Source organism: Arvicola amphibius, chromosome 2 (genome assembly GCF_903992535.2).
Source record: "Arvicola amphibius chromosome 2, mArvAmp1.2, whole genome shotgun sequence".
Classification (NCBI taxonomy): Eukaryota; Metazoa; Chordata; class Mammalia; order Rodentia; family Cricetidae; genus Arvicola; species Arvicola amphibius.
Genome location: NC_052048.2, coordinates 192,143,953 through 192,171,474, shown reverse-complemented (window position 1 = coordinate 192,171,474; position 27,522 = coordinate 192,143,953). Strand labels below are relative to the sequence as shown.

General features: G+C 36.7%; 1 protein-coding gene across 1 annotated transcript in view; it reads right to left on the bottom strand.

Moving 5' to 3' along the window:
• Cntnap2 (contactin associated protein 2) overlaps positions 1-27,522 on the bottom strand; it is a 1,482,107-nt gene that overhangs the window by 1,391,469 nt on the left and 63,116 nt on the right. The window contains exon 3 of the mRNA XM_042054579.1: positions 18,772-18,965. Coding sequence (XP_041910513.1) covers positions 18,772-18,965 — 194 coding nt within the window. The remainder of the gene's footprint in view (positions 1-18,771; positions 18,966-27,522) is intronic.

Sequence of the window (27,522 nt, the reverse complement as noted above, 5' to 3'; positions counted from 1 at the left end):
CATCTTATCAACTACATAATTTTTTCTCTTTCTTTTGTGTGTAGCCCACTGCATTTAATTATAATTTCTTGCCTGAGCATGGGTGGAAGATTATTTCCATGAGCAAAGGTCAAAGGTGATTTGCCAGTGACTATAAGACTGAAGAAAATGAAACCCCCTTCTCCAACAACTAATAATCCCCTCGGGGCATTCTGGCTGCCTCATGGGCCCTTCACCCAAGCATTAAGAAAGAACCAAGAGCTCTGTTGTCCTCACTTGAACCAGAGGGTGGGGAGATGGGCAGATGCTCTGTAAAACATGCTTTGATTCCGCCATCCTTTCCTGTAAGATTTAATTGGCATTTTACTGAAGAAATTGAATTCCCTTCCTAGTCCCTGCTGAAATAACCCTGAATATCTAATGCCATTGCTTGCATTGCATCAGCATTTTAGTTCTTAGGCACAATGTCAGGAGTCTTGAACAATATTTCATTTATAAGACCTAGTTAACACACACTCGCAACACTTTGGCCTTAGGGAGTTAGGCTATGCAAATGTGGATTTTGGAGATCACAGTCAGAGACTCATGGTCCCTTCAGTCCTTCCCTGTTCTAGATGTTTCACGGTGTTTTGAATGTAAGAACGCAGAGAAAAAGCACTAATGCTGATATATCCAACATTACTCTATAAATATGAATGTAAACAACATACAATAGAAATAATATGCCAGTTTATGTCATCCCAAAGGAAATGCAGCGGAAACAAAACAAAACATATGCTGCTTTTTGTAAGTATGACTACTTTTCTGCAGATGATACCATAAAACACAGGTTAAAGAAGCAATTCACTCTAGGATAGCTAAAAAAACATCAGACTTGAAAGAGAGAGAAAGAGGAGAGAGAGAGAGAGAGAGAGAGAGAGAGAGAGAGAGAGAGAGAGAGAGACATTATATTACATCTGCCCTGCCAATTTAGCCCATACTTATTGGATGACTCCTCATGGGTACCCACAGTGCCTCTCAGTCATGTTCCTGTTATTGATTTATTTCCCTCTATCTTATCATATCAGATCTTTAATTTCCTTTGGACAACACCTATCTTCTATGTAATAGGACAGATCCAAATTAAAATGCTAATATAGATCTCAACGATTGGGTTAAGATTAATATGTTTATTTATGTTCTCTTATAGAGCACTTGGGTAGAAAAATTATCTTTCGTAAAAAATATCCCAATAGCAATAAGTTATAATTCTGGGCTTTAAGGAGAGTTTCAAATGTGTTTATTATACCCTTTGATATAATTTCAAACTCACAGAAAATAGCAAGAATTATTTAAGAAATATTAGTGAACCTTTTATTTTTATTTTTTATTTTTATTCTCTCCCTCTGATTTTGTTCTATGCTGTGTGATTTGGCTGTGCTCTTGCTCCTTCTTCCTCTCCTCCCTTCCTCTCTCTCTCTGACTTTCCTTTTTCCCTTCTTCCCATTCCCAAATAGACATACTTTCTTCAACCACTTGAGAAAAAGTTACATTTTAAAATTTATTTATTGCTAATACTTAACTGGACATTTCACAAAAAAAGCACAAAAAAGTAGACAGTGTGTGTGTGTGTATGTGTGTGTGTGTGTACATTTATTAGAACATAATGAGGATAGTTGCAGTTTATCTCAAGGAAACATTTTGGTGTATATCAACAAAAAATATTAAATTGTAAGCATGGGTTAACTACAAGATACCTACGAAGACTGATCATAAATAAAAGGCGGTAAGAGCAACAGCTAAAATATGATTCAGGCAGAGTTAGACATTATGAAGAGTATTTTTCAGTAGAAGAAAAAAAACAGTGGGAACTAGACACTCATTCAAATTTCAAAAAGTAAATAATTTTATAGGCACTGATTTCAGAAAATGCAGGGCCCTGTCCTTGCTGATGAACACAGCACTTTAAAAGACCAAGTATATGCTTTGGAGGACTCACACACAAATACTATGCTTTCATGTGAACTCTTACATCACTGAGAAAGCAAAGACCATCGGAAATGCTAATAAGCACAAATCCTGCCTTCCACCTTTTAGAATCATGTCAAAGTACTTGACAAGAATGTTTATCACATAAGTACCCAGGGAATAGGATTTTGTATCAGCAGGAATATTTGATTTTAGCAAACATATACTCTAAGGTGATCAAAGACCCCAATAATACAATGGAAAACTTAGGTTTGTCAGAAGGAGACTGGTAAACCCTCCAAGATTTAAGAATAGGCAAGCATTTCCAGAAAAGGACCCCAGAAACTCAGAAATCATCTGAAGACTTTACTATACAAATGCATTAAATTAAAAAGCTTTTCTTCAGAGATGCAATCTTTAAAAGAGCTCTACAACTCAAAACATAAAGAATAAGTGACAGTGGGGGTCCCCGCCCCAAATGGTACTTTTATAACATGAATCCCATACTCAAGGCTCAAGGTAAGTCTTGGACTATAGAGCAGAAAGCTTGTAGGACCCAGAGGCTCTTTATTTCTGTTCCTATATAGTGTCCCCTAGATATAACAAGGAAAATGCCCCCATACAGTCTCAACATAATTACAAAAGCAGCTGCCATGTCAATGGGCAAGTGAAATCTCTAGCCAAAGAGTTAGAGGCATTCAATAGCTACTGAGAGAGGAAAGATCAGTGTTCTTCAAAGATGAGCTTCCAAATAATGTCTAATACCAAATGGCCACCCATAGTCACATGTACACATAAACAGAGCTATGTACACATAAACAGAGCTATGTACACATGGACTCAGTAAGTTGTATATTCATGTATGCAATTTTTGTTTTAATTGAGCTATATATTTTTCTCTGCTCCCCTCCTATCCTTTCTCTCCACCTTCTTCCTTCTCCCATGGTCCCCTTGCTCCCAATTTACTAAAGAGCTCTTGTCCTTTTCTACTTCCCATTTAGATTAGATCCATGCATGTCTCTCTTAGTGTCAGCTTTGTCGTCTAGGTTCTCTGGGATTGTGAATTGTAGGGTAGTTTTTCTTTACTTTATGTCGTAAAGACACTTATGAGTGAGTACATATGATATTTGTCTTTCTGGGTCTGGGTTATCTCACTCAGTATGATGTTTTATAGATCCATTCATTTGCCCATAAATTTCAAGATGTCACTATTTTTTTTCTGCTGTGTAGTAATCCATTGTGTAAATGTACCACAATTTCTTTATCCATTCTTCAGTTGAAGGGCATTTAGGTTGTTTCCAGTTTCCAGGCTATGACAAACAATGTTACTATGAACATAGTCGAGCACATGTCCTTGTGGTACAATTGGGCATCCTTTGGGTATATACCCAAAAGTGGTATTTCTGGGTCTTGAGGTAGATTGCTTGCTCATTTTCTGAGAAATCACCATACTGATATTCAAAGGAGCTATATCAGTTTGCACTCCCACCAGCAATGGAGGAATGTTCCCTTTACCCCACATCCTCTCTAGCATAACTTGTCATCAGTGTTTTTGGTCTTGGACATTCTCAGAGGTATAAGATGAAAACTCAGAGATGTTTTGATCTGCACTTCTCTGATGGCTAAGAATGTTTAGCATTTCCTTAAGTGTCTTTCAGCCATTTTAGAGTCTTCTGTTGAGAGTTTTCTGGTTAGGTCTCTACCCCATTTTTAAAAAATTGAATTGTTTGTTCTTTTGATGACCAATTTCTTGAGTTCTTTGTATATTTTGAGAGCAGCCCTCTGTTTGATGTGGGGTTGGTGAAGATCTTTTTCCATTATGTAGGTTGTCATTTTGTCTTGTTGACCATGCTCTTTGTTTTACAGAAGCTTCTCAATTTCAGGAGGTCCTGTTCATTAGTTGTTTCTCTCAGTGTCTGTGCTGCTGGGGTTATATTTAGAAAGTGGACTCTTGTGCTAATGCATTCAAGTGTACTTCCCACTTGCTCTTCTATGATATTCAGTGTGTTTGGCTTTTTGTTGAGGCCTTTGATCCATTTGGACTACATATTTGTGCATGCCAATAGATATGGATCTACTTTCATTCTTCTACATGTTGATATCCAGTTATTCCAGCATTTTGAGCATTTTATATATGTGTCAAGTGCTTGTATATATTTAATGTACATTCAAAGATGTATACACACATATGTGTGCATATATGTTTACATATATATGAAGTTAAGACTAGAAAAGGAATTATGAAAAGAGAGGGAGAAAGCTTTAGGAAGAATGGATTAGGAAAAGTTATGGAATGCATGCAATGTAGAAACAAAAATGAGACTCTCTGGAGAAAGGAAGGGAACCAGCCAGAGCAGGGGTGGCAGTGGAGGGAAGATGGGAATAAGTACAAAGTAAAGGAACATATAATGACACGTATATATGAAAATGCCATAATAAAATGCATTACTAATCTAAAAATTTAAGAAAGAAAAATGCCAAACATTTAATCACATCAGCCCAATCAGTTGAGAAATAGGCTTTGTTCTGTGAAATATGCTTTATTTCATATGTGACTGTGGGGAGATTAATAAGCTACAAAGTACATTGTGTTTGTGTATACGCAAGCACGTGTGTTGTGTTTTACTGTCAATTTTCAGACTCCCCAAAATAAAATATTTCTGAATAATGATTTCTTGGCCTTTGGATTTAAACTTTAAAACAAACACTCCAACATTGTGGCTTATTTTAAGCAAATATAAAGTAAAATTTCGATAAGCAGTCTAAGAATAAAGCTGTCATATTTCAGATATTTAATCATACTCTGACCTTTTAAAATAAGTCATGCCAGAACCCATTGTATTTGGCCACATATATCACCAGCTCAAAATGTTTGCAAAGGGTCATGGAATGTCTTTTCTATATACATTTTTTTTATTCTGATATCAAGCACTTGCTTGTACTAGGCTGAATGTAAACAGCCTGAATAACCTTATGATAAATTCACTGTCTCTTTCTGTTGCTCTTGGCTATCATATGCAACTCTATTTTCAAATTTGTATACCGTAGCAAAGCTGACAAACACAAAAACAGGACAAGCACCGTGCATGGAATGAATAATCCTGCTTGCTAACTGCACAAGATGAAGGATGACTTCGCTCGAGGAAACCAAGTCTTCATATCTGAACTAGAAGGAATATATCTCTTAACTTTTCCCAAGGAAACTGCAAGGGCTCACTAAGGAAACCTGCCATTTTTAGTAGGTACTATTATAATCCAGGTGGAATTAGTGAGCAAATATTAGATTTCAGTGTAAAAGGCTTTGGGAAAAATTCTTTGCTCATAGGCATGTCTATTAATGTTTAGAATAAATGCTCTTGAGAATTGAGTTCTTAATATAAATTAATATAAAATAAGCATTTAAATAATGGGGATAGAGTCAGATTGTGCTCTGTGTGGAGCAACATGCTGGATGAAATTTACAGCTTGTACACTTCCTAAAGTCAAATATTTCACTTATAATTGTTTTGTTTATTATGTATCTTTAATTTATCTGTAGCCTATAAAAGAATATTTCTGAAATGTTTCTTTGAAGTTTTATAATAAGTAACTAAATGTAGAGAACTATATGTAACTTGCCAATAATAAATCTTTCATAGTTTGACTCTGGATATTTCCTTAGCTAATGTAGGTTTATGTAAACTCTCTTGGAAGGGGTTGTCTTTAATTTGTAATGTAAATTTCATTTATTTTATTTTGACTGTTTGTGGTCTTTTTTGTCTTTTGAATTTTGAAACTGTTTCTGTAGCTGGCCCAAGTTGCCCTTGAGTTTACAGTAACCCTCCAGTCTCAGGTTTCTAATTGCAGGGCTTATAAGACATGTGGCCCCATGCCCTACTGTGTCTTTTCTTATATGATGGAATTTGTCTTTCTAACCACATGCAATACTCTCAGCAGCTCACAGTTCTACTGACATAACTTTGCAGCAATTTTAACAGTTACGTATGTGTGGGTTGAATTCTGTCACCTCTCGAATTAATATGTCCAGAAACAACAAACTTAGCATTCCGTTGCATATATGAGGTAATTTGAACATATAATTTGTAAATATGAGGTGATTTGAACATATATTTAGTAAATATGAAGTTGTAGTAGGATAGAACGATGCCCCAGTTCTAACCCAGCACAGCTATCATCTTTATCAAAAGAATTTCAAATGGAGACAAAGAAATACACATGGGTGAAAAATGATGCACACCAGTAGGAGAGAGGACAGACGTCTATCATCCAAGTGGAGAGCTATGAAATATGCTGTTCCTTCTGAACTTAGAAGGAACAGTTCCAGGTTCTTATTTTCTTTAAAAAAAAGAAGTATAATTTTAATTTTTGTGTGTGTATGTGTGTGTGGTGTGTGTGTGTGTGTGTGTGTGAGAGAGAGAGAGAGAGAGAGAGAGAGAGAGAGAGAGAGAGAGAGAGAGAGAGAGAGATATTCAGGCAGGTGCCTGTTAAGGCCAAAAGAGGGCGTTAGATCCCCCTGTTACTTGAGTTATTGTTGCTTCTGAGCCACCTGAGTGTAGTACAATTGCAACCCAGGTCCTTCGGAAGAGCAACAAGCTTAGCAATGGAACCATCTCTCCAGCCTCCACTGACAGGATCTTGACCTCAAAACTCTCCAGTACTGTGACCATCTGCTTTGCTTGTATAAGTCCTGCAACGGTCAGCAACCACAGCAAGCTTCTGCATGACCAAATAGTTTTTCTAAGTGCGAATGGTAACATCAATGAGATTTAAGCCCTATGTCTTTCTTGTGCTTAGCACTAGAAAGAGTTCATGAGTCTTTTCATTTTTAAATTAAAATTGGGAACAATGAAACGTATGCCAAAAAGCCGCGGGAAGCATGGGGGGATTTTGTGTGCAAGATTATGGAGGTAGAACATCCTCAGCCATCCTTTTCTCCCTTTAATACTCGGAAGGATGAGGCAAATTCTTAGTGAATTCAGGACTGGAAACAAGAGTGCCAAGGTTAAACATTATCTTTCTGTAGCCACACTGTCACGCTGTGTCATTCAGAGCTGGGACAGACTTGCACTGTTCTCTTATGAAAGGAACAAACCTGTACTCATCTCCTCCAGGGTCTTCATTCCGGGCTGTATATCAAAATCTCCATGAAGTTTGCTTTAAACACTACAAATGAGATCCATCCCAGAGACTACAATTTAACTGAGTGGGATGCTGCCAGACTTGCCAGGATTTAAACATTTCTTTATGTGCTGCTATACACACCAGGGCCAAGAACCTCTGTCCTAGTCATTCTTTTTAACTGTTTTTTCTCATACACACAAAATTATACATTAACTGACTAGGAATAAGGCATACTTAGGTATTCTAATCTAATCTATGCAGAGACAAGAAGGTAGCCATGGGGGGGAAAAAGCAACCAACACAAACACAGGCATATCCTAAGAATCTTCATTCACAGGGCTTCAAACAGGAGTTTCTAGCTCTCTCTGGGAAAGAATGAATGTCATCACCTCAAAATATGTGTTGTATTCTTTTACATGCTTAAAATATGCCACATCTTATGGCAGAGATTTTGTGAAAAGCTAGGACATGCTTGTGTAGACATGGGCCGCATGAGCCACTAGGATGTGGATACTGAACTAAACGGTGTGGGTTTGGTTAAAAAGAGGAAGGGGCAAGCATACCACACGCCACCGTCTTGTGCAAGGGAGCTTTACTCAGACCAGAAAAGATAAATTTGTTGTCTTTACTTGGATAATTCAACTGTTTTTAACTTCTACTTCATCTCTCCTAAACATGTCCTTATCTTGTATATGTGGTTCATTGTAATTAAAGTGGAACAGATGTGTTGGACTTCCTTTAGACATTCTACCTTGTGGGTATGAACCAGAATAGCTCATTGTCCTAGCAATATGCAAAAATGCACATTTATTCACAGGTAATGGAAATAAGTGTAATTAAACCAAATTTCTACTTTTCCTTAACAATTCTTTGTGGGTTTGTTTGCTTTTTGAGTCAGAGTGTGTAGGCTGAGTAGGAACTCTCAATGTAGATTAGGCTGGCCAAAACTCACAGAGATCTGGTGGCCTCTGCCTCCTGATTGTTGGGATTAAGAGTATGATCCACGACACCCGGCTTACGTAATAACTCTTAAACTGTAGCTGCCAGAACTGAGGGCAGAGCTAGGAGGATTGTACATTCAAGCCCATAATAGACTGTAGAGTGACAATCAGGTAGCAACAGCAACAAAAACAAACCAAAAAAAAAAAAAAAAAAAAAAAAAACCTTAGGCTTTTCTCTTCTTCCCAGACAAAGAGACAAAGGGCAAAACTTCTCAAATAGTGAGTGCTTTCCAAGTTTTACTTGGACTGAGAAGAATAGATGACAGGGACCACATTGATAAGGACATAGGGGAGTGAAAGTGCTTTGGTTTCAAATCTCAGCCCCGCTATGTTTTTTTTTCTGCTTTAATTTAGGATATTTTCCTATGGTATGCGTGCATGCTAGGAAATGATCTCTACAATAAACTCATTGATGTTTTTGCCACCATCACCCAGCTGCAGTGTTAATGCACCATGTCCTCCTGGGGAAGCACCCACCTCTAATCCTCGATGCCTGCAGCCCTGTGGTAGGGCTGAATAACAAATAAAATCAGCATATGTTTCTTGTTTTGAAGATTAAAGGAGATAAAGTACAGGAAGCATTGCAATCCCCGCTAAACACTGGTTGGCCTGTTATTATTATTTGCTAATTGGCGCAGGTGTAGCATTGGGCACTGCTTTGCTAAATCATAGGGAAATGTTTTCATGGATGTCACTGAAGCTGAATACTAATGCAATTATAAACCACTTAAGTGAGAATTGCAATAGGCCCACTTACTGGCAGGCTCATGGAAATATGTCAGTAAAGTTCATGAGATCAGTACAGGTATTTATCTTAAATATTCTATCAGTTGGAAAACAAGACATCTATGCTTCTTTGCTCTGGGCAACTAAAATTCTCATTATGGTAGTGGATTGAGCCATTCAGACATGCTATCAACGAGCCATCTTCTGGCCTTGGTGATCATGTCACTGCAGCCTGTAATTAAGCTAGTTTAACTCCAGCAATCCAAATGCATTTGCCAAGATGTTTCAACAGTCTATTAATTCTTTTCCAAAGTCAGAATGGACAAAATTAGTTACTTGGCAAAGTTCTGCCCATGAGGTAATTGCAGAGAATAGGCCCCTCCACAGTGAAAACAGGCACCCCCAGAGTGGCCAGAACACAAGCTACCTGTGAGCTGTACATAACGGCCTGTGCTTTGTTTAAAGTTAATTTCATGATTTTTATTGCCCCTGAACTTGGGACTATGTTATTCTCAAAGAGAAGCCTACCTCTTACTTTCTTGTGCCTCTTCTATCGCTTTGAAGCCAGAATCAATAACAGCAGCAACAAATTGGTAAGTAATTAGAGAAGAGGGAAATCAGAGGAGGAGAGGGAATATATTTATGTGCGTTCTCTCTTAACTTACTTTTGATGAATTAATTATTAAAAGAACTCTGTAGGTAAGTAGTGTTAGGTCCCAGATCTGGACAAACAGCTGAGGTGCCTATTAGAATACCAAACAGATGCTGGCAGCCAGTCTACTATAGGGTCCTTCTGGTTGTCATACCACCCAACCCCTACCCCCCTTACACACGCCTTAAACTCGCTAGCCCAGAACTGGGCTGGAGCTTCCCTTCCCCTAGCTTCTCTAACCCATATGTAAGCCACAAATTTTGATTATACCTGTCTCTTTGCCTCTTCACTGCCACCCTGGGTTCCCACTCTCCTAGCGTCTTAAATTGTGGCTCTCCTTCTTCCCCAATCCCCTGCCCTTCCCCTCATGGCCTGGTTCAGTCAGTCTGATGACCATATGGCTATATCCACTGTGGACTCTTCCAGGTGCCTCTGCCTATGCTCTCCCTCATATCTACAATAAACCTCCTTCTATCATATCATCATGCCTTATTTTTTTTCTCCATTTATGTAGTATCATATACTTTTTGAGATAGGTCCACTAAGACCCATAGAGAATTGATCAGCACGATTGAATGCACACAGTAATAATGCTGGAGCTTGGCTTGGATGTCTCTGGGATAGCTCCAAATCCCATTAATCTTATCTTATACATACTGTGTGTGCTTTCAACATTGTTTTTATTTAGTCAAAACTAACAAGTGGATAGTTACAGTTAGTGGTACTTCTTGACAGGCTAAAATAGGCATTTGATACTACATAATATATCAGGGTTCATATCTATTTGAATTTGAGGGTCAGATGTGAGTGACATCATGCTTTTTAAGTCTTGTCTCACTTTTCTGCAGAAAGAGAAACACCAAGTGAGTTGCAAGGCCTTAAATAGCTACTGTGTGCTCGCCAGTGAATCCCGTGTAAGGAGTGGGGCAGGGATGGAAACACAGGGCCTAGAAAAATACATACCCACCCACCTAAGCTTTTGAGAAGCTCAGTCTTTATGTAAAATTTCTATTATTGATTGAAATGATATGAAAACAGATTTCATGCAGAAGTGAAGGCTTTATTTTCCTGTAAGAAGCTATTAAGGATGTGGCTGTTTATAAAGCCCCAGTCCAGTCCCATAGGTGCCTAATTCAATAGAAAATCCACTGCTTGGGAAGCATTCCATTTCCTCCTATCTGCAGGACAACTCTTTTTCAATTTCGGGAACCATGTTTAGCACCTCAGCATGCCTCACGCAGCCCTATCCATCAGCCGTTCTAAGGAGAATCCTTCTTTGCATGGTCAAAACAATGATGGAAGGGTGGATCCATTAGGACACAGTCGAGCTGTGTGTGTCTAACTTTACCACAGAATTCCCCCTCATTTTCACCCTTAGAAGACAGTACTTGTGTTTATCGTGTTAATTATCACATCTTTAATAGTCTTACTACTCAGTAAGAGCCAATGTGCCAGTGCTGTTTCTTTTTGCAAAAGGAATGAGTTAGTATGTTGCACTGCAAAGTTTCGTCCTAATTCTACCCTCTGGTTTGGAGACATGGGGGCTGATTCTAATTCACCTTTCTCATTCATAGGAGCCCCTGAAACGCTGGATGTGAGGTGCAGTGCTTTCAACCAGTATATGCTGCCTGCCAAACTGGATTTCAAGAGTCTCCGGTAGATCTTTGAGATTTTTGCCTTTCTAATAGAGAGGGGTGTTGGGGGTTTCTGGTGTCTTGGTCACATTTGAGAAGTAGGGCATTCATAGGTCTCCTTCTGTGCCTTTCTACTTCTGAGCTACCAATGTACAGTTTTCCCCATGTTCGCTCATGCTTCCCTTTTTTTCCAGTCCACAGACTATTACTCTCGTCTTTGTTACTCTCCTTTTCATATATGAACAGATGTATATTCTCCTTAGCTGATAAAAAATAAATAGAAAACAAAATAGGAAATCCCTCTTCCCAATTTTAGGCCATGTGCCTCAAATTTCTAATACCAGAACTTAGGAGAATGGAAAACTTGAGGCCAGCATGAGCTACGAAAACCAGCCTACAAACCACAATCCCAGAGAATTTAGACAATGAAGACACTAAGAGAGACTTACATAGATCTGATCTACATGGGAAGTAGAAAAAGACAAGATCACCTGAGTAAACTGTGAGCATGAAGAACTTGGGGTAAGATTGAAACGGGGAGGGGAGAGGCAGGGAGGGAAGCAGAGAAAAATGTAGAGCTCAATAAAAATCAATGAAAAAAAGGAAAGTTGAAAAAAAGACCCTGTCTCAAAACGAATGAACAAATACACACCAATAGAATCTCCCTAGTCTATAGACATTCTTATGTTCTATATTCTTTGTCTCTCTGTCTCTCTCTGTCTCTCTCTCTCTCTCTCTCTCTCTCTCTCTCTCTCTCTCTCTCTCTCTCATATTTTTCTCACACAGTCTAACTCTCACTTATAAACCTGACTTGAATTCTTGTTTCTCTTGCACTTTTCAATTAGCTCCCAAAGACATAAACAGATACTATGGACTAAAATATTTTATCTCCTTTCTCAGAGTTTCAAAGTTAAAAAAATTATGAATTGAATAAAATAACCATAACAGAAGCATCCTGACAGTATTTTCCCTAACATCTTTTTTTTTTTTCTGGACATGATTTGTATGGCAATGTGTAGGACCCAGGGCAGCAATTTATAGGATTATGGTTTTAGTCACATATTAAACTCTTTTCTACCTACATTTTGAGTTATTATTCACTTCAGACTGAAAAACACAGTCTAACACAATACACATGTCAACAAATACATAGAAGAATGTCATTGTAAATCCAATAAATTTATTTTCAACTTTCAAGGCCAGATCTAAGGTCATATATCAGATCAATGCCTTTGAATATCTCAAATTTACAAAATTCAGAACAATTGGATAGCTAGTATTATGTCACATTGTTCTGAGATCGTCACATAGAAAATTAATGTAATACAAATAGCCTTCATTAAGGCAAATACTACTGTGTAAACAAGATAAATACTATAATTTGTCCTATTTTACAGCTGAGAAAATTTATGCAGAGACTGAAAATCTGAAATCTATCAGACTGCAAATATGTGGACCTATATGAATAAAATTACTGAGGCAGCCAGGGTGATCTATGCAGAACTCCTGGGCCTGCTTCTTGCAAGTCCTCTGCCCACAAGAAGCAATGCTTACTGCGTTCTAAGTTGTCTAACAAATCCTACAATATTATTCCTCTGATTTCTACAATGTTATCATTTAAGCAGAGTGCACACGTGCGTCGCAATTATCATTTTATTAGAAATCTTGGTAGGTATTCAACTTCATCATGTTTTAAACATTTATATTTATTTATTATCCCAAATCGAATATAAGGACAAAAAAAATTGATTCTTAGTTGTGTGATTCCAATATGATATTAAGTATTTAAGAATGTCCATATTCTTGACAAGAATCATTTAAAATATTTATTTTCTTTATTGTTAGTAATGTGTATGTGTGTGGGGGAAGAGTGTGCACACGAATACAGGTTCCTATGGAAGTCAGATACCCTGTAGCTGGAGTTAAAGAAGAGTTGCAAGCATCCTGCAACAGGTCTTTGAAAATGAACACAAGTCCTCGGCAAGAGCAGAATACAGTCTTACCTGCTGAGCTATCTCTCCAGCCCAGGGCACCTTTATGACACAACTTCTCAAGGAGTAAAATACACTCTAAAAATTTTAATGATAATTCCATATATCCTATTTATCTAATTGATGAATATCTCAATGAACTATAAAGAATAATTACTTCTTTCACTGTCAATGAAAAACAGTGGATGATTATGCCAATTTCCCTTGCTTGTATACCAAAAACTTAAATGTATACCAAAAATTCAAATTCATAATGACATTGCTTCTATTTTTCATATTTTTGAGGAAAAAAATTAGATACACGGGCATATTTGTGTGAAAAGTCCTAGTACTGTAAAAAAGAGATATTGGATTGTTTCAAATTGACATAAGTTGTAATAATGACCCCTTAGTATGAGATGCTCACAATGCAAATAAAATAAAGAATGATCAGATATACTACAGAGACATTAACAGTGTGCATGAAAGGATACAAACAACCATTAGGCTTATTAAAATTTATGGAAGTTTAAAAATATCAGCTAGTCAAAAAGAGGTATAAATAGAAAAATCTATTTAACAGAACAAAGGAGTTTGTTTTGAATTAATCTTGGAGTCCATTTTATCCCATATAAGTATTAAAGATTTTTACTAACTTACATCAAAGATCAATTTGGAAAAATTTAATTAGATGCTCAAAAATGATACTATTTTTTCAAATACGCTTGTTTGGTCTTTCCTTCAAATACTTTGTTGTAGCAACACATTTGTCTGTGAAAGTCTGCAAGAACAACCTCAGACATCCATGAAGACAACTGCATTGGCAAACAGGGCAGTTGATGCTATCATCTGATGAGCACAGATGGGCAACCTCTCTGGAGAGAGGTTTTCTCCCTCAGTGTCTTATGCAGCAAGACTATTCTAAGCACACTACTGCAGTGTGGAACTGCATTCGTGTTGTGGATCCCTAATAAGAACATATTTTTAAATGATTTGGAAAATTAGTGCAACCACGGTGACAAATGGTTGAAAAGATAGGACAGAATCACCCACTCATTTTTAAACGTTGTCCCCTTACATGGCTCATTGCACACAAGGCCATCATTATGGTAACAAATAATGTGTTACAAGCACTAACCTGACTTTTGGCTCAAAGCAAGGCCTCACAGCCCAAGTCGCTGGCCAGGCCTGCAGTGTGCCAGGCACTGATGTATTGAGGCACTCTCTTCCCTGTGTTCATTTGGAAAGCATTTCAGAGATTTGCTTATGTTTTACCTTCTGTGTGAAGTCATGTTTCCTTTATTGGCAATATTGTCGAGTATTTTAAGTCATGCATGAGAGTAAACAGAGATAAATTGTATGTGCAAAGGACAGAGGGGATTGAAGCATTTGGGGTGCTCATCACTGTGGACGTGATGTGTAAATTGCTTCTAGGGTGGGTAATACTTGTTTTTCTAGATTATCATGTCTTGCCAAGTTTGCTTACTTATATATTTGCAACTTAAGATCCTGTTTTTCTCTCTAATATTTAGATTAGGAATTTCAGCCCTGGAGGAGCATTGAAAGTTTCTGGAATATAAAATAAATGAATGAGTCAAGATGCTTCATTCAGACCTTTGACACCACAGCTCAGTTTTCACTTTCTAGTCAACATGTTACAGTCTCATTGAAGAAAGGGGGTTTGAGCTGGGTGGTAATGATGCACATCTTTAACCCCAGTTTTCAGAGCCAAAGGTAGGTGGATTTCTGTGAGTTCAAGGCCAGCCTAGCTACAAAGTGAGTCCCAGAAAAAACTAGAGCTGTCACAAGAACAAGCAAATAAACACAAAAAGTACCTTGGAAACTTTAATTAAGTACTAGTAACAATTAACTAAGTGCTCGTATTGATTAGGGAATGCAGTTATTGATTTGACAGTGCAAGAAGCAATTTTTTCCTGCTGGAATCTGTCTGCATTCCAGATGTTTGGGATGCTTCAAATTTGGTTGAAAGAATGAAACTTTATGAGTACGTATTGAGCTTTCTGTGCTAAAATTATGTAAAACTAGGTGATGAAGTTTCAAATTTATAAGTCTTAATAATTAATACTCTATGGTAGAATGTATATTACCATGTTCTTGCTGAGAATCTAACAATGTAATTTCAGTATGATAAGAATTTCTCCACAGTAGAAATTCCCAAGACATATAGTGGTAATTAATTTTGTCTAACACCTGCTGACTCTTCCAAAATGGATCAAAACTCTTTAAAAAATAATTAGGAATATATATGTGTATATATATATATATATATATACTCATTTTCTTCTACAGAGAAAAAATACCATGTTTATATTGTACAGGTAAATTTGGAAATATATCTTATAAAATATAAGATAATACATATAATAAACAAAATAAAACAAATAAATAAAATACATGTATAATATAAACCTATTAAACATTAATAAATATTTTCTTATTTTGGTTTCAGATATCTGCTTTGAACCCTGAGTAATTAAATTTCATGAGCAAACTTGAATGGTGGATTTCTTATTTAATATCATACTTAATGGATTTTTAGTAAGAAACTATCACACATATCATTTCTTTTTTTCCTCCATATCATTGACTCTGTCCCCAAAAAACTGCATAGAAGTGTACAAATTTGAGTTCTAGAACTATGTAAAACCAATGAGGGGGATTCTTTTCTAACCTATTTGAATGTTGCCTTTAACTTTTCTTTCTTTCAGTTCTTTCCTTTCTTCTTCCCTTCCTTCCTTCCTTCATTTATTTATTGATTTTTTTTTTTGAGACAGGGTTTCTCTGTAGCTTTGGTGCCTGTCATAGAACTAGCTGTGTAAACCAGACTGGCTTTGAACTAACAGAGATCCACCTGCCCCTTCCTCCAGAGTGCTGGGATCAAAGGCCTGTGCCACCATTGCCCAGCTGAACATTGTCATTTACATGCTAAAGGGGATACTATATAGAAGGGAATGTGCTTGTCAGTAAAGATACAGGAGTCTATTGTGTTAAATATTATCAGAGAGGACTGAATGATTTGGCTCTTTGGGCACATTTACCAGCTCACATTTTTGTATATCAAATATTCAGATAGGCCATTTTAAGAATCTCTTCAAGGGACAACCTCAGCCAGAGTTTCATGACTTTAAAATGTGTGAAATGCTGATATTTTTTTTTCTTATTTAATTTGTTGCTCCCTTTGTTGCTTGGTAAATATTTGTCAATAGCTACTTCATTTTCAAAACAGTTTTGCACTTTGCTTAGTGACCACTCTTACCCCTACCCCTACCTTACTACTACTCTTGCTCACCCTCTCCCCTCCCAGTTTTTCTCTCTTGCAAGCATGCCTATTATTGTTGTTTTGGGAACTACCAATATTTGTGAACTCCTGTGTGACAATGGGGCTCTCTATTGAGGCAGGTGGACTCAGCACAATGATGTTGATAGAAGAGGTGTACTGTGGCCCCAGGGCATGTAATACCCTTGATTTGAGTTTATGCTTCAAGCATGAAGTCTAGGGAATGATTTTTTTTATTAGTACTTACTCCCCTTTTTTGGTTCTTTGCATACAGTACCAACAATTATAAAATCACTCAAAATATTTACATTGACTTTGAAAAATACTGTATTAGGTATATCTCCCATTTCCTTAATAGTTATAGAGGTAAAAGCCACTTATGTTTGTTAAAAATACTATTCAATATATCGAATTGACCTTACCTTCCATTCTCCTCATGTTGTCAAACATAGGAATAAGTAAAAAATGTTAGCTCAATATCATGCCAACTTTAAAATCTTTTGACTACCGGAAAGTTTTATCTTTTAATATTCTGTGAACCAAAAGCCTTTTCAACTTTGTCTAAACTTTTCCAACTTACAAGATATTAAGTAGAAATAGATTAATTACAATAAAATCTAATATTTAATTATCATCACTACTAAAATTAAGCCTAGATATAGCTTGCTGATATTGTAAGAGTTAACATTCTATCCATTAATTCTTAAGGTATAACAGCAAAGTATTTGAGGATGGTTAGAGGCACATACAATTTGTATCAGTCAACATTCTTGATATTAGCAGGGATTCAAATATTTCTGCCATAGGATATTAGATTCGTTATGTAGAATGCTTAATGGCCATAAATGTATTTCATAATATTTACATCACTCCTTAAACTTGTTTGTAATTTTAAAGTTTTGTAATTAGCTCATACAGAATCTTCTAGAAATCATCACTTACTCATCACTATGCTAATTTCAATGAGAAGCATGAAAAGAAGAAATACAGCTAATGTTGGAATAGGAGAAGATCACGGAAGCCCCCACTTTGCTAGCATCAGAGAAGGCTACATGCTCTTTGCACACACAGCCTACCTTCTCCACATGAGCTTTCCACACACAGCCTCTCTTGTCTTCATGATCTGTTTTGAGAACTCTACACACAGAGCCTACCTTCTCCTCATGGTCTGTTTTGAGAACTCTTTACACACAGCCTATCTTCTCCACATGGTCTGTTTTCAGAGTGTTTTCCCTGAAGCAATCATTTCTATTGTTTACATGTATCACCAGAGGAATTCGAGTTATCCTGAGCAATCTTACTTTTCAAACATATCTGCCTCCAGTCCTGTTGTGACTAAACCTGACTGCTATCCACCATCAAAGCAAATCAAGACTCTAAAATCATTACATATAACTAGTCACTATATTATTGTTTTAATGCATACATAAGTAGATTAGTATAGCCATTTTTTATGTCTGTGGTTGAAAATCACATTTCTGTAACTTATGCCTGAGGCTTTGGGTTATCTTCAGCAGGTAATGAAAACTTCTCATTAAAGGGATATTTTCCTTTTAATGTGTTTTCCATAAGTTACAAAACATAGGTACTATTGATAGATAGCTTGGCCTGAGATGAGTTATTTCTACAATCCTTCTTGGGGAGACATACATATCATTAGGGATCACGTGCCTAGTTCACAGTATGGTTTGCCATCATTGGCCACTCATGTGATAATGGATATAAAGTATAATAAATTCTCAACTTAAGAAATTCACATGAACATTTTGCACTTTTTAAAAAATACTTATTTCCAATAAGTAAGCCCTGACAGGCTGAAAGTACCTACTTATCAGGCTAATACCATGAACCTATCCTCTACCTTTTCCTTCTTTCTGTTTTATGCTCATTGTTTTTCTTTATTTTTATCATAGATTTAAAATATACTTTGATAAACTAAAATAGCTCATGTATAATTTAGTGGTAATAATTATTCTATTATGATGACTATTTGGTTGAAAACATAACTTTCCAATCAGAGCTGAAATATTTTCAGAGTACAGGGATCAAATTTTATATATTTTTCACAATGGAATAAAAGAATGTTTGTATAGATCTGTAATGGTGGTTTGAAATACCATTCTTTAATTGGGATTTCTATAGATCTGATCCTGATTGGTCCAGGTGTGACTGGCGTCTTTATATAATAACAGTTCTTCAGGTGATTTCAATGCTTTTTCAAGATAGAGACCCACTGATCTATGAATTGGATGTGCATTTGCAGCTGAAACAAATGATCCTTAATGACCAAAGCTGAATTAGTTAATTAATTGGTTAATTAGTAGACTTCCAATACGTTTCATAGACCAATATTTGCAACTATGAACAACCCATGTGAATCCACTCCCATTTTTACATATTTTCCATTCAGTTCTGCATCCATGCATTTCTGATAGTGACTCACCCAGATATTCCCATCTTGATGATAGGGCTTCCAGTTTCTCCCAGTGTCACTATAGAGCATCCGATACTGTGTCACCCAGTCAGAACTGCTATACCTTCCTTGGGTTGCAATGGCACTGATCTGCTTCCGATTGCCAAAATCAACCTGAAGCCATTGATAGTGGTCACTGTCTGATGGAGACCATCCCCCAGCACCTGGAGTGGACAGAGGCAAAGGGGAAGATGGAAGTTTAAAATTGAACTCTTACAATTAAAAATGGATTATTCTACATATCTTAATTGGCCTTTTCAGTGCTATATTTCACAGATGTATTATGAAGTATCCTTTATAGTTGCCATTGGGACTCCAACTAATATTCTTCCAGCTGGGTAGCATTGGTTCTTTAACCTCTTTATGGTGTAATTATGTGCTCATTTTCTCCTGAGCAAATGTCTTCATAATTCCTCAATTAGATCTTATTAGTATATGTCAAAGTCTAATTGACTGAGGGTTGATCAATTTGCCATGAACTCTTCTGTTAAAACCATAAGAAAAAAATATGTAGTTACGCTTTTTCTTTTCCTTATGAGGTTTTTATCATTTAGTAAATTATAAATAAAACAAAACTCAATATAACAACTTTCAAAAATGTTTTGTTTTAAGAAGTTCAGAATCAAAGCCTGTAGATGCCCTGTTTCTTAAAATAAATTACAACTGGCTATTAAAGCTTTGGACTCATGAGAGATGAGGGATGTTGGTAATAAACTACTAATATTAGAAAGGGATACTGTTACTTGGTAATAAAGGCAATGTTACTTGATAGCCACATGTTATATAAATTATTTGAGACCCTAGACAAAATTAAATGTCTTTGATAAAATATGATACTTGACCAGCACATAGTAAGAAAAGAGAATTTTTAAAAGTCAAATAGAGTTAACAGAGATTAAAAAGATCCAAATTCTGGTCCTATCTGTGACTGCCTACAAATAAATAACAAAGTATGGCAGAGAAAGTTTGGCATTTAGAGATGCTGAGGAGAATAATTGAATGATTTTAGCAAATTATCCAGATAAAGCATATCAAAATATATTTATTATTTTAAATATAAAAGATTTAAAGACAGAGAATATAATCTATTCTCTGAGGATAGACAGGGATTCAGTATGTTTGTAAGAGTGTTTGTTTACTTGGAATATATATTGCTTTGAATGACAGTAAAGCAGCTTTCGAAGCAACTAAAGAAAACTGAACAAATATGCAAAGACTATTCTGAGGACTGAAATCTGACTCACATAAGAGGATGGATAAGTGAGGCGAGCCGTGCGAGTTTCCAATTTGGACATGATTCCCTTCCCAGATGATGATATGAAAAGAAGATCCAATAAGAGTTTAAGAGTGTCTCTGGGGCAGAGGCAGAACAAGTTTACAGCTACTTAGGAAACTGGAAACCACAGGGCAGAGTCTCATAAAGGAAGTGGCTTTGTAGAGAAAGATCATTGAAAATTCACCATGAGTATTTATGAAGTCTGTATGGTAGATCAAATGTATGTTTTCAGGCCAACATTCCATAGAATTGATTAAATGAAGTTCTGAGATGAACACCCAGGTGTTGCACAGGGTGGAAGAATTTGATTACAGACCATATCAGAACAAAACTAGTCAAGCAGTAGCAATCACAAGAAGATCATCCATTAGAAGTAGGGATGGCATAGTTCATTGATAATGATGATGATAATGATAATGATTGGGATGGAACAAGGGCTAGTTATATATAATAACAGAAAATTAGGTAGGTGGAGTAGATAGAACAGAATTGTGGGAGAAAGAAAGCAGAGTCAGGCAGACGCCTCAGTCAGATGCCATGACTCTCCTCTCTGAGACAGACTTAAGATCTCTCCTGGTAAGCCACCTCTTGTGGTGCTACACAGATTGCTAAATATGGGTTAAAGCAAGATGTGAGAATTAGCCAATAAGAGGCTGAAACTAATGGGCCAGACAGTGTTTAAATGAATACAGTTTCCATGTAATTATTTCGGGTGTAAAGCTAGCCAGGCGGCTGGGAGCCGGGCAGGAACATAGCCTGTCGCTCCTACTACAACTGGAACTCAGCTAAACACATAAATAAACTCCTTGCTGAAACAGAAAACAACTCTAAGTCATAGCAGGCCATTAAAATTAAAAAATCCAACAACAATCACATTTATAATGTTCACTATGAATTCAAAGCACTAGGTCTTTGGAGAAGCAGGAAAATAGGAGTCACAACCAGAGAAAAGTCACCATGCAGAAATGGATCTCAGAATGACAGATATAATAATAATTATCAGAAGAAAACTTGTTAATTATTAAGAATTAGTAATGCTTTTTTAAGGAATACACATAAAAATTAAAAAAGGAAGTAGAAAAATTTATGGGATAAAAATTATTAAAAGAGAATATAATGGAAACATTAGAACTCATATATATATATATGTGTGTGTGTGTGTGTGTGTGTGTGTGTGTGTGTGTGTGTGTGTGTGTATGAGTGTATGTACAAAATTAGAAGACTACTTGTCTATCTTCATAGAAGATTGGACCCAACTGTACTTTGTATGCTAAACATTCTCCAAAGATCCCCGTGTTTAAGACCTTTGCCCTATTATGTGCCACTAGTGGTTCTGACTGATACTTTAAGACCTTGTAGTGACTGGGAGGTACATTGGTCATTGGTAGTGTACCTTTAAAGATGATATTGGGACACTTTTCTCTCTCCTCTTCATTTCTCGGTTAACACAATATGAATACCTTTGTTTCATGACATGATCAAACCATGTTAAGCCACTGTAGGCCTCAAATAACAAGGCCAGTTAATCATGAACTGAGATACTGAAAACTGTATTCCAATAAGGAATTCTCTAATTGGTTGTTTCAGGCAGTTGTTATGATTATGACTAACAAAGATCAGAGGAATATATCATTGAACACATGCTCATATCCACCTGCCAAATTTATGCTCAGAGGTGGAAAATAGGAATAAGCTTATGGGGTGACTACCAACTCTCCAGTTGGGACAATGTATATGTGTTGAAAAAAAGTGTGAAAGTCATTAAGTGCAAATAACTGAGAGTTTATTGAATCCATGCACAATAAGAACAAATAAAAACATATAAGTGTACTTTTTCATCACTGCTAGAAAAAATGTTAAAGATAAAATCTGCAATATCCTTAGAGGGCAGAAACAATACAGGCCAAAAAGCAACAGAACTGAGTACTAATAGCAGGAGCAAAAGAAAATCAAAAGTCCTAATGAGAACTTTCTATACTCACCAAAAACAACCTTTAAAATAAAACAATACAATAATATTTATTTTAAAAACTGTAGCAATTGAGTACATATCTGTTTATATTGCTAAAAAGATAAAATAGAGAGTTTTGGATTGTTTGCTATTAGAATAAATAAAGAAATAGGCTAGAGATGGTTCAGTGTGCCAATACATGTTAAATAACTGTGTTTAAATTTTCTCTAAAAGATAATTGATTGTTTAGGACAAAAGCTTTTCATTACAGCATTTATAGTATATAAAGTAGCAAACTATGGGGATATGATAGCATCAAGATGAAAGACTAGACATAGAGAACCCTAAGTCCTCTTCTTCACACACTGAATGGTAATTGATGGAGGCTAATTCTTGGGCCAGGTGCCTTTTCCATTACAGGGTGAATACTGAATATTTCAGGCTGTGTAGCTTTTGTCATTGCTCCTACAATTGGTTTAATTCTATTGGAGTACAGCAATCTAACACATTCTGTAAAGATAGTGTGGTTATGTTCTAATAAAAATGTGTTTACACTGTGAACTTTGATGAAAATGCCTCTCTGATAAAAGGTACCAAGCCACATGACTAACACAGACAAGAATTATGGGTCATATTAAGATGTACAAATTAATTAATAAGAAGCCTGAGCTAATAGGCAAACCAGTTTATAATTAATGTAGGCCTCTCTATGTTTCTTTGGGTTTAAACGGCTTTGGGACCAGGTGTGTGTGTGGTGGTGGGGGGATTACAAAAAGCGCTATCAACACTTGACAGTGCTGTAATACAATACTTATATTTGAAAGGTATCAAAAGATGAATTAATTAACAAATGCCATTAATGGCCACGGTGACACTAATAGACATGCTATGAGGCCCCAACACCAGAAATAAAACAACAGAAAATTAAGGAATGCTGAGAATAAGAGAGATTGTTCACTACTAAGTGATCAGTCCTAAAAACATGTATATAAGTAACATTTACTGACTTAGTGGGTAGTACTGTTTGGAATAACAGTTAAAGTAAACAAGGCAGAGGGAATTAGAGAAAGAGAAAGAGGGAGTGGTGAATAAGAAGGGTTGGAAAAGGGAAATGAGGTCATTTAATTTTAGTTTTTAAAAAATATAAAATTATTTTATTTTCAATAAAAATTTAAAAATTTCCCTGTATCTAATACATCAAGATATTTAGAAAAGACACACACACACACACACACACACACACATATATAATGGTATGTTAACTGTTGGGGCAGCTGGCCCAATCCCTGCGTTCAGGGGTGTGGCTGCTCCAGCGGGGTAGCATTCCCCTTAAATAGGATTGGGGCGCCGGAAGGCGCCCCGTTCTTTGCTCTCCCCCGCGCTCACCTTCTGCTCCGCTGGACCCTTGGTTCTGTAAGTTCCCTTATCTCCCTTTGTATTAAAATTTTGCCTTAAAAAAAAAGGTTAAAGTCTTTAAAGAGACAGAGTACAGATAGTTATAGATTAAAAGAAGTAAAGTGATAGAGTAAAAATAAGCCACGTAAAAATGGAAAATTCACAGAGAGTCTGGATTATGTGTTTTATTGTGTTTTCTTTGAAATTTTTGACTGTAAAGGAGCTAAATACAGAGAGACATTTCATTATATGGGCTGCCAGGCTAGACCAGAATGGACATCTTAACGATATGACTTCAGGATTTGGATCTAAGAACATGATGCTTTGGAAAAGAGTTTCTTCTTTTGTTTTCACAGAGGACGAGACTCTGTGGATTGCTTCTATCCCAATATGGTATGATAGACCACGCCCTCCTGAAAGGTTGCTGTGAACATCTTCAAAAAATTACTTCACTCAACTGCCAACTGAGAGGAACCTAGCAGACAGGTTATACCATAAAAGACCTAAATAACAGCGCCCCCATTCAGCAGGAAGCAGTTTGGAGAGAAAAAACTGCGCCCATTTTCCCAAATATTGTTTATAAATGTTCTTTTACATTTAAAGGGGGAGATGATATAGATATGAATTTGCATTGGTATAGATTTTAAGGTCAATTTTGTTATATGTATATGTATTTCTGATCTTGATTAAGCTATTGTGATTGTAGTTCATTTTAAAAACTGTAATGTATAATTAGGAAATATAGTTTGTTAATGGATAATCATTGATAATAGTTAAGCTTGTAGTCATGTTATTAGATTTTCTAGATATGTAGAGATATATTTCAGTTAGATAGACATTCTTCATATCTTTCAAAGACTGCAGAATATGGCATTTAATGTTTTAATAACTTAGGATTTTTCATGACAATGAGACACGTCTGCTCCTGGCAGCACCAATCTACTTCGAGAGGAAGATGGGCATCGAAGAGGCTACTTATGGAGTTTGTTAGCCATTTGGGCAAGAAACTGCTCTTGGCTGGACTGTTCCATAAACTGGACACAAAGAACCCGCAGAGAGAGGACTGCTGAACTTGCCTAAAGGTGAGATGGTCTTTCGGGGTTCCTGATTCATGAAAGAGTCTGCGAGACATTCTGCAGGACACAGCAGAAAGTGACTGAACTGTCTTTGGAATTTCCTGCTTCATGAAAAAGTCTGCTGGACACTATGGGCCTGAAAGCTGAAGATGGATGCCCCAACAGTACAGAGGAACTTTGGGTGACTGTCTAGGCAGCGAGTTGTCTCTGTCATTTCTAGAGTTTGAAAGTTACAAATGACTTGTTTACTTAGGTAATATTATATCCTGGAGTCTTTGATGGAGTTAAAGAATAAATAGATAGTTATAGATTTCCTTAGTTATGATAAAAGATAAAATAGATTTAAATATTGTAACTGTAATACTTGCTTGATAACTGTTTTGTTATATGTAATTTTGCTATGTTAAAGTTGAAGCCTTTCTTTTTTGTTTAAACAGAAAAAGGGGAAATGATGGAGGAGAGTTATCTGTCTATGTTTCTTTCATTGGTTAATTAATAAAGAAAACTGCCTTGGCCCTTTAAGAGACAGAAAATTAGGTAGGTGGAGTAGACAGAACAGAATTGTGGGAACAAGGAAGTAGAGTGGGGGAGACGCTTCAGGCAGTCGCCATAGGGAGTCTCCATGCTGCTCCTCTCCGAGATGGACGCAGGTTAAGATCTCTCCTGGTAAGCCACACCTCGTGGTGCTACCCAGATTACTAAATATGGGTTAAAGAAAGATGTGAGAATTAGCCAATAAGAGGCTGAAACTATGGGCCAGGCAGTATTTAAAAGAATACAGTTTCCGTGTAATTATTTCGGGTGTAAAGCTAGCCGGTGGCCGGGTGGCAGGACGCAGCCCCGCCGCTTCACACTACAGTTAACTGCTTATTACTACCTATAGAATGTATGTGTGCGTGTGCGGGCATGTGTATGTGTCTGTGTAATCTGTCACAATTGCTTGTCAGTTCTTAGTCTCCTACCTACAGACAGCATTTTAACAGAGTGATCTTCGCAAAATATACCAAAACTATCTCATCCATTTACCTTTAAATTAGCTCTATTCTTTCCAGAGCTTAGCCTCTTGCCATCACGTGGAGGAGACACAACCAGAACATATTATCAAGACATCCATATGTCCTCCCTCATCTTAGCTAGGCAAATTTTTACTTAAATATCAGAATGCTCCCTTCACAAGGTGTTTCACACAGTGAATGCTCTGAAGAGCCCTCCAGGCCTTCCCTTACTCCTGGGAAGCTCACTTTCTTAGTTTCTGGAAATCCTACAGGACACAGAATTTGGGGGTAATTGCTCTTCAGAAACTTCTTCAAAAATAATATAAAGAGAAAGTTTCCCAGGTTAATGTCCCTTCCTTTTCTGTTCAAATGGTGTGACTCTGTTTCCTGGGGCCATCAATGGCTGTAACCTGCTGTGACTTATTAAAGCTCTGTGTCTCAGAGCTCTCTGAAGGATTGATGATCGTCTTCATTGAGATTGGGCCATGACTTGGCATCTCTGTTTTCTGCATAATTCCTTCCTCTTCCTCAGGTATTCATCTCCACTGTATTTCTTATCTAATATTCTCATTCATGCCACTACTCAAGCTAAAATTTGCAAGTCGAGAATTCTAGTCTGCCAAAGCTCTATTTGACTGTGTCTCTGTTAGTCTGCTCATCTTCAGTATGTTACTTGCCCTGGGCTTATACTTGCTTATTATCTACTTGTTGACTTTTATATTTCTTATGGCTAAGTGGTGCGGATGAATTGTCTGTATTCTGTCAATCATGCTTTAAATAAACGCTGATTGGCCAGGCAGGAAGTATAGGTGAGAAAACCAGACAGAAAGTAGAAATGATGGAATGAAAACAGGAGAATTCTGGGAAGGAGGAAGTTGATTCCTCCCACTCCTGCCCAGATCACCAAAGCAGCAGGTTGTGATCTGACCCACTGAAAAAGGTACTGAGCCACATGGCTTAAATAGATCAGAAAAAAATGGGTTAATCAAGATGTAAGAGTTAGCCAGTTAGAGGCTAGAGCTAATGGGCCAATCAGCTTATAATTTATGGAGACCTATGTGTGATTTTCTTTGGGGCAAAACAGTTGTTGGGTATGGGGGGCGACAAACAAGCCAGCCATTCATGTTACAGCTAATAATCACCTACCTGTTTCTCAAATTCTGTGAAATAAATTTGGGAGCCACAGATATATTTTTAGAATGATAATATGCTCAGTCAAAATCCTTTTACTGGTAGGATTTTGAGGGAGGGTTTTATGTAGCCCATGTGGCCTCAAACTGGTTAAGTAGCTTGAACTCACTCACCTTGAACTCATAACCTTCCTGTGACTACTTCCCAAGTCTAAATTTATAAACGTTTGCCAACATATCCAGCTATATTTTCTTATTAGCTGAAAAGTTTCAACCCTTGAAGAAATTCATTGCTAATTGCAATAGGAAAGCTCTATCTATATATTTCACAAGCAATATAATGATTTTGCCAATGAAATCAACAAGCAATTAATATAAAGAGCATAGAGGAAGCAATATGTTCCATTGATTAGTGAAAACATTTTTCCTGTGACTCACTAATGAATACTCCAAAATAAATTTTCTTTATTTAGCCATTTTTGCCACATTGCTTTTCAGTAAGTAGGCAATTAACACACAGCTACTCAGCCCAATTTATCTCATTACTTTTAACAAGAAGGAATTTACTGTCAACTTTAAAGGAAACAAATATCTCAAGAAAGGAAAAGGTAAGTAAAACTTACTTTTCTTTATTTTTGGCAGATGCAAGAGTGGAGAGCACAGGTGATTAACTCAAGAAAAGCAAAAGTCAGTTTCCCAAGGAACATGGTAGAAAGATCAATATCAAGTTTTTCCATTTTTCTTTGATCTATGAAGCATGTAATTTGAGGAAGTTGATTACTTTGTTTATTTGGCTTGTGAAACTCGTAACCTCTATTGATTCACAGATTAGGAACGATTCATTTTAGATCACAAACGTCCCAAAACAGCATGTTGTAGGGAAGAAGTGTCTGTTCTG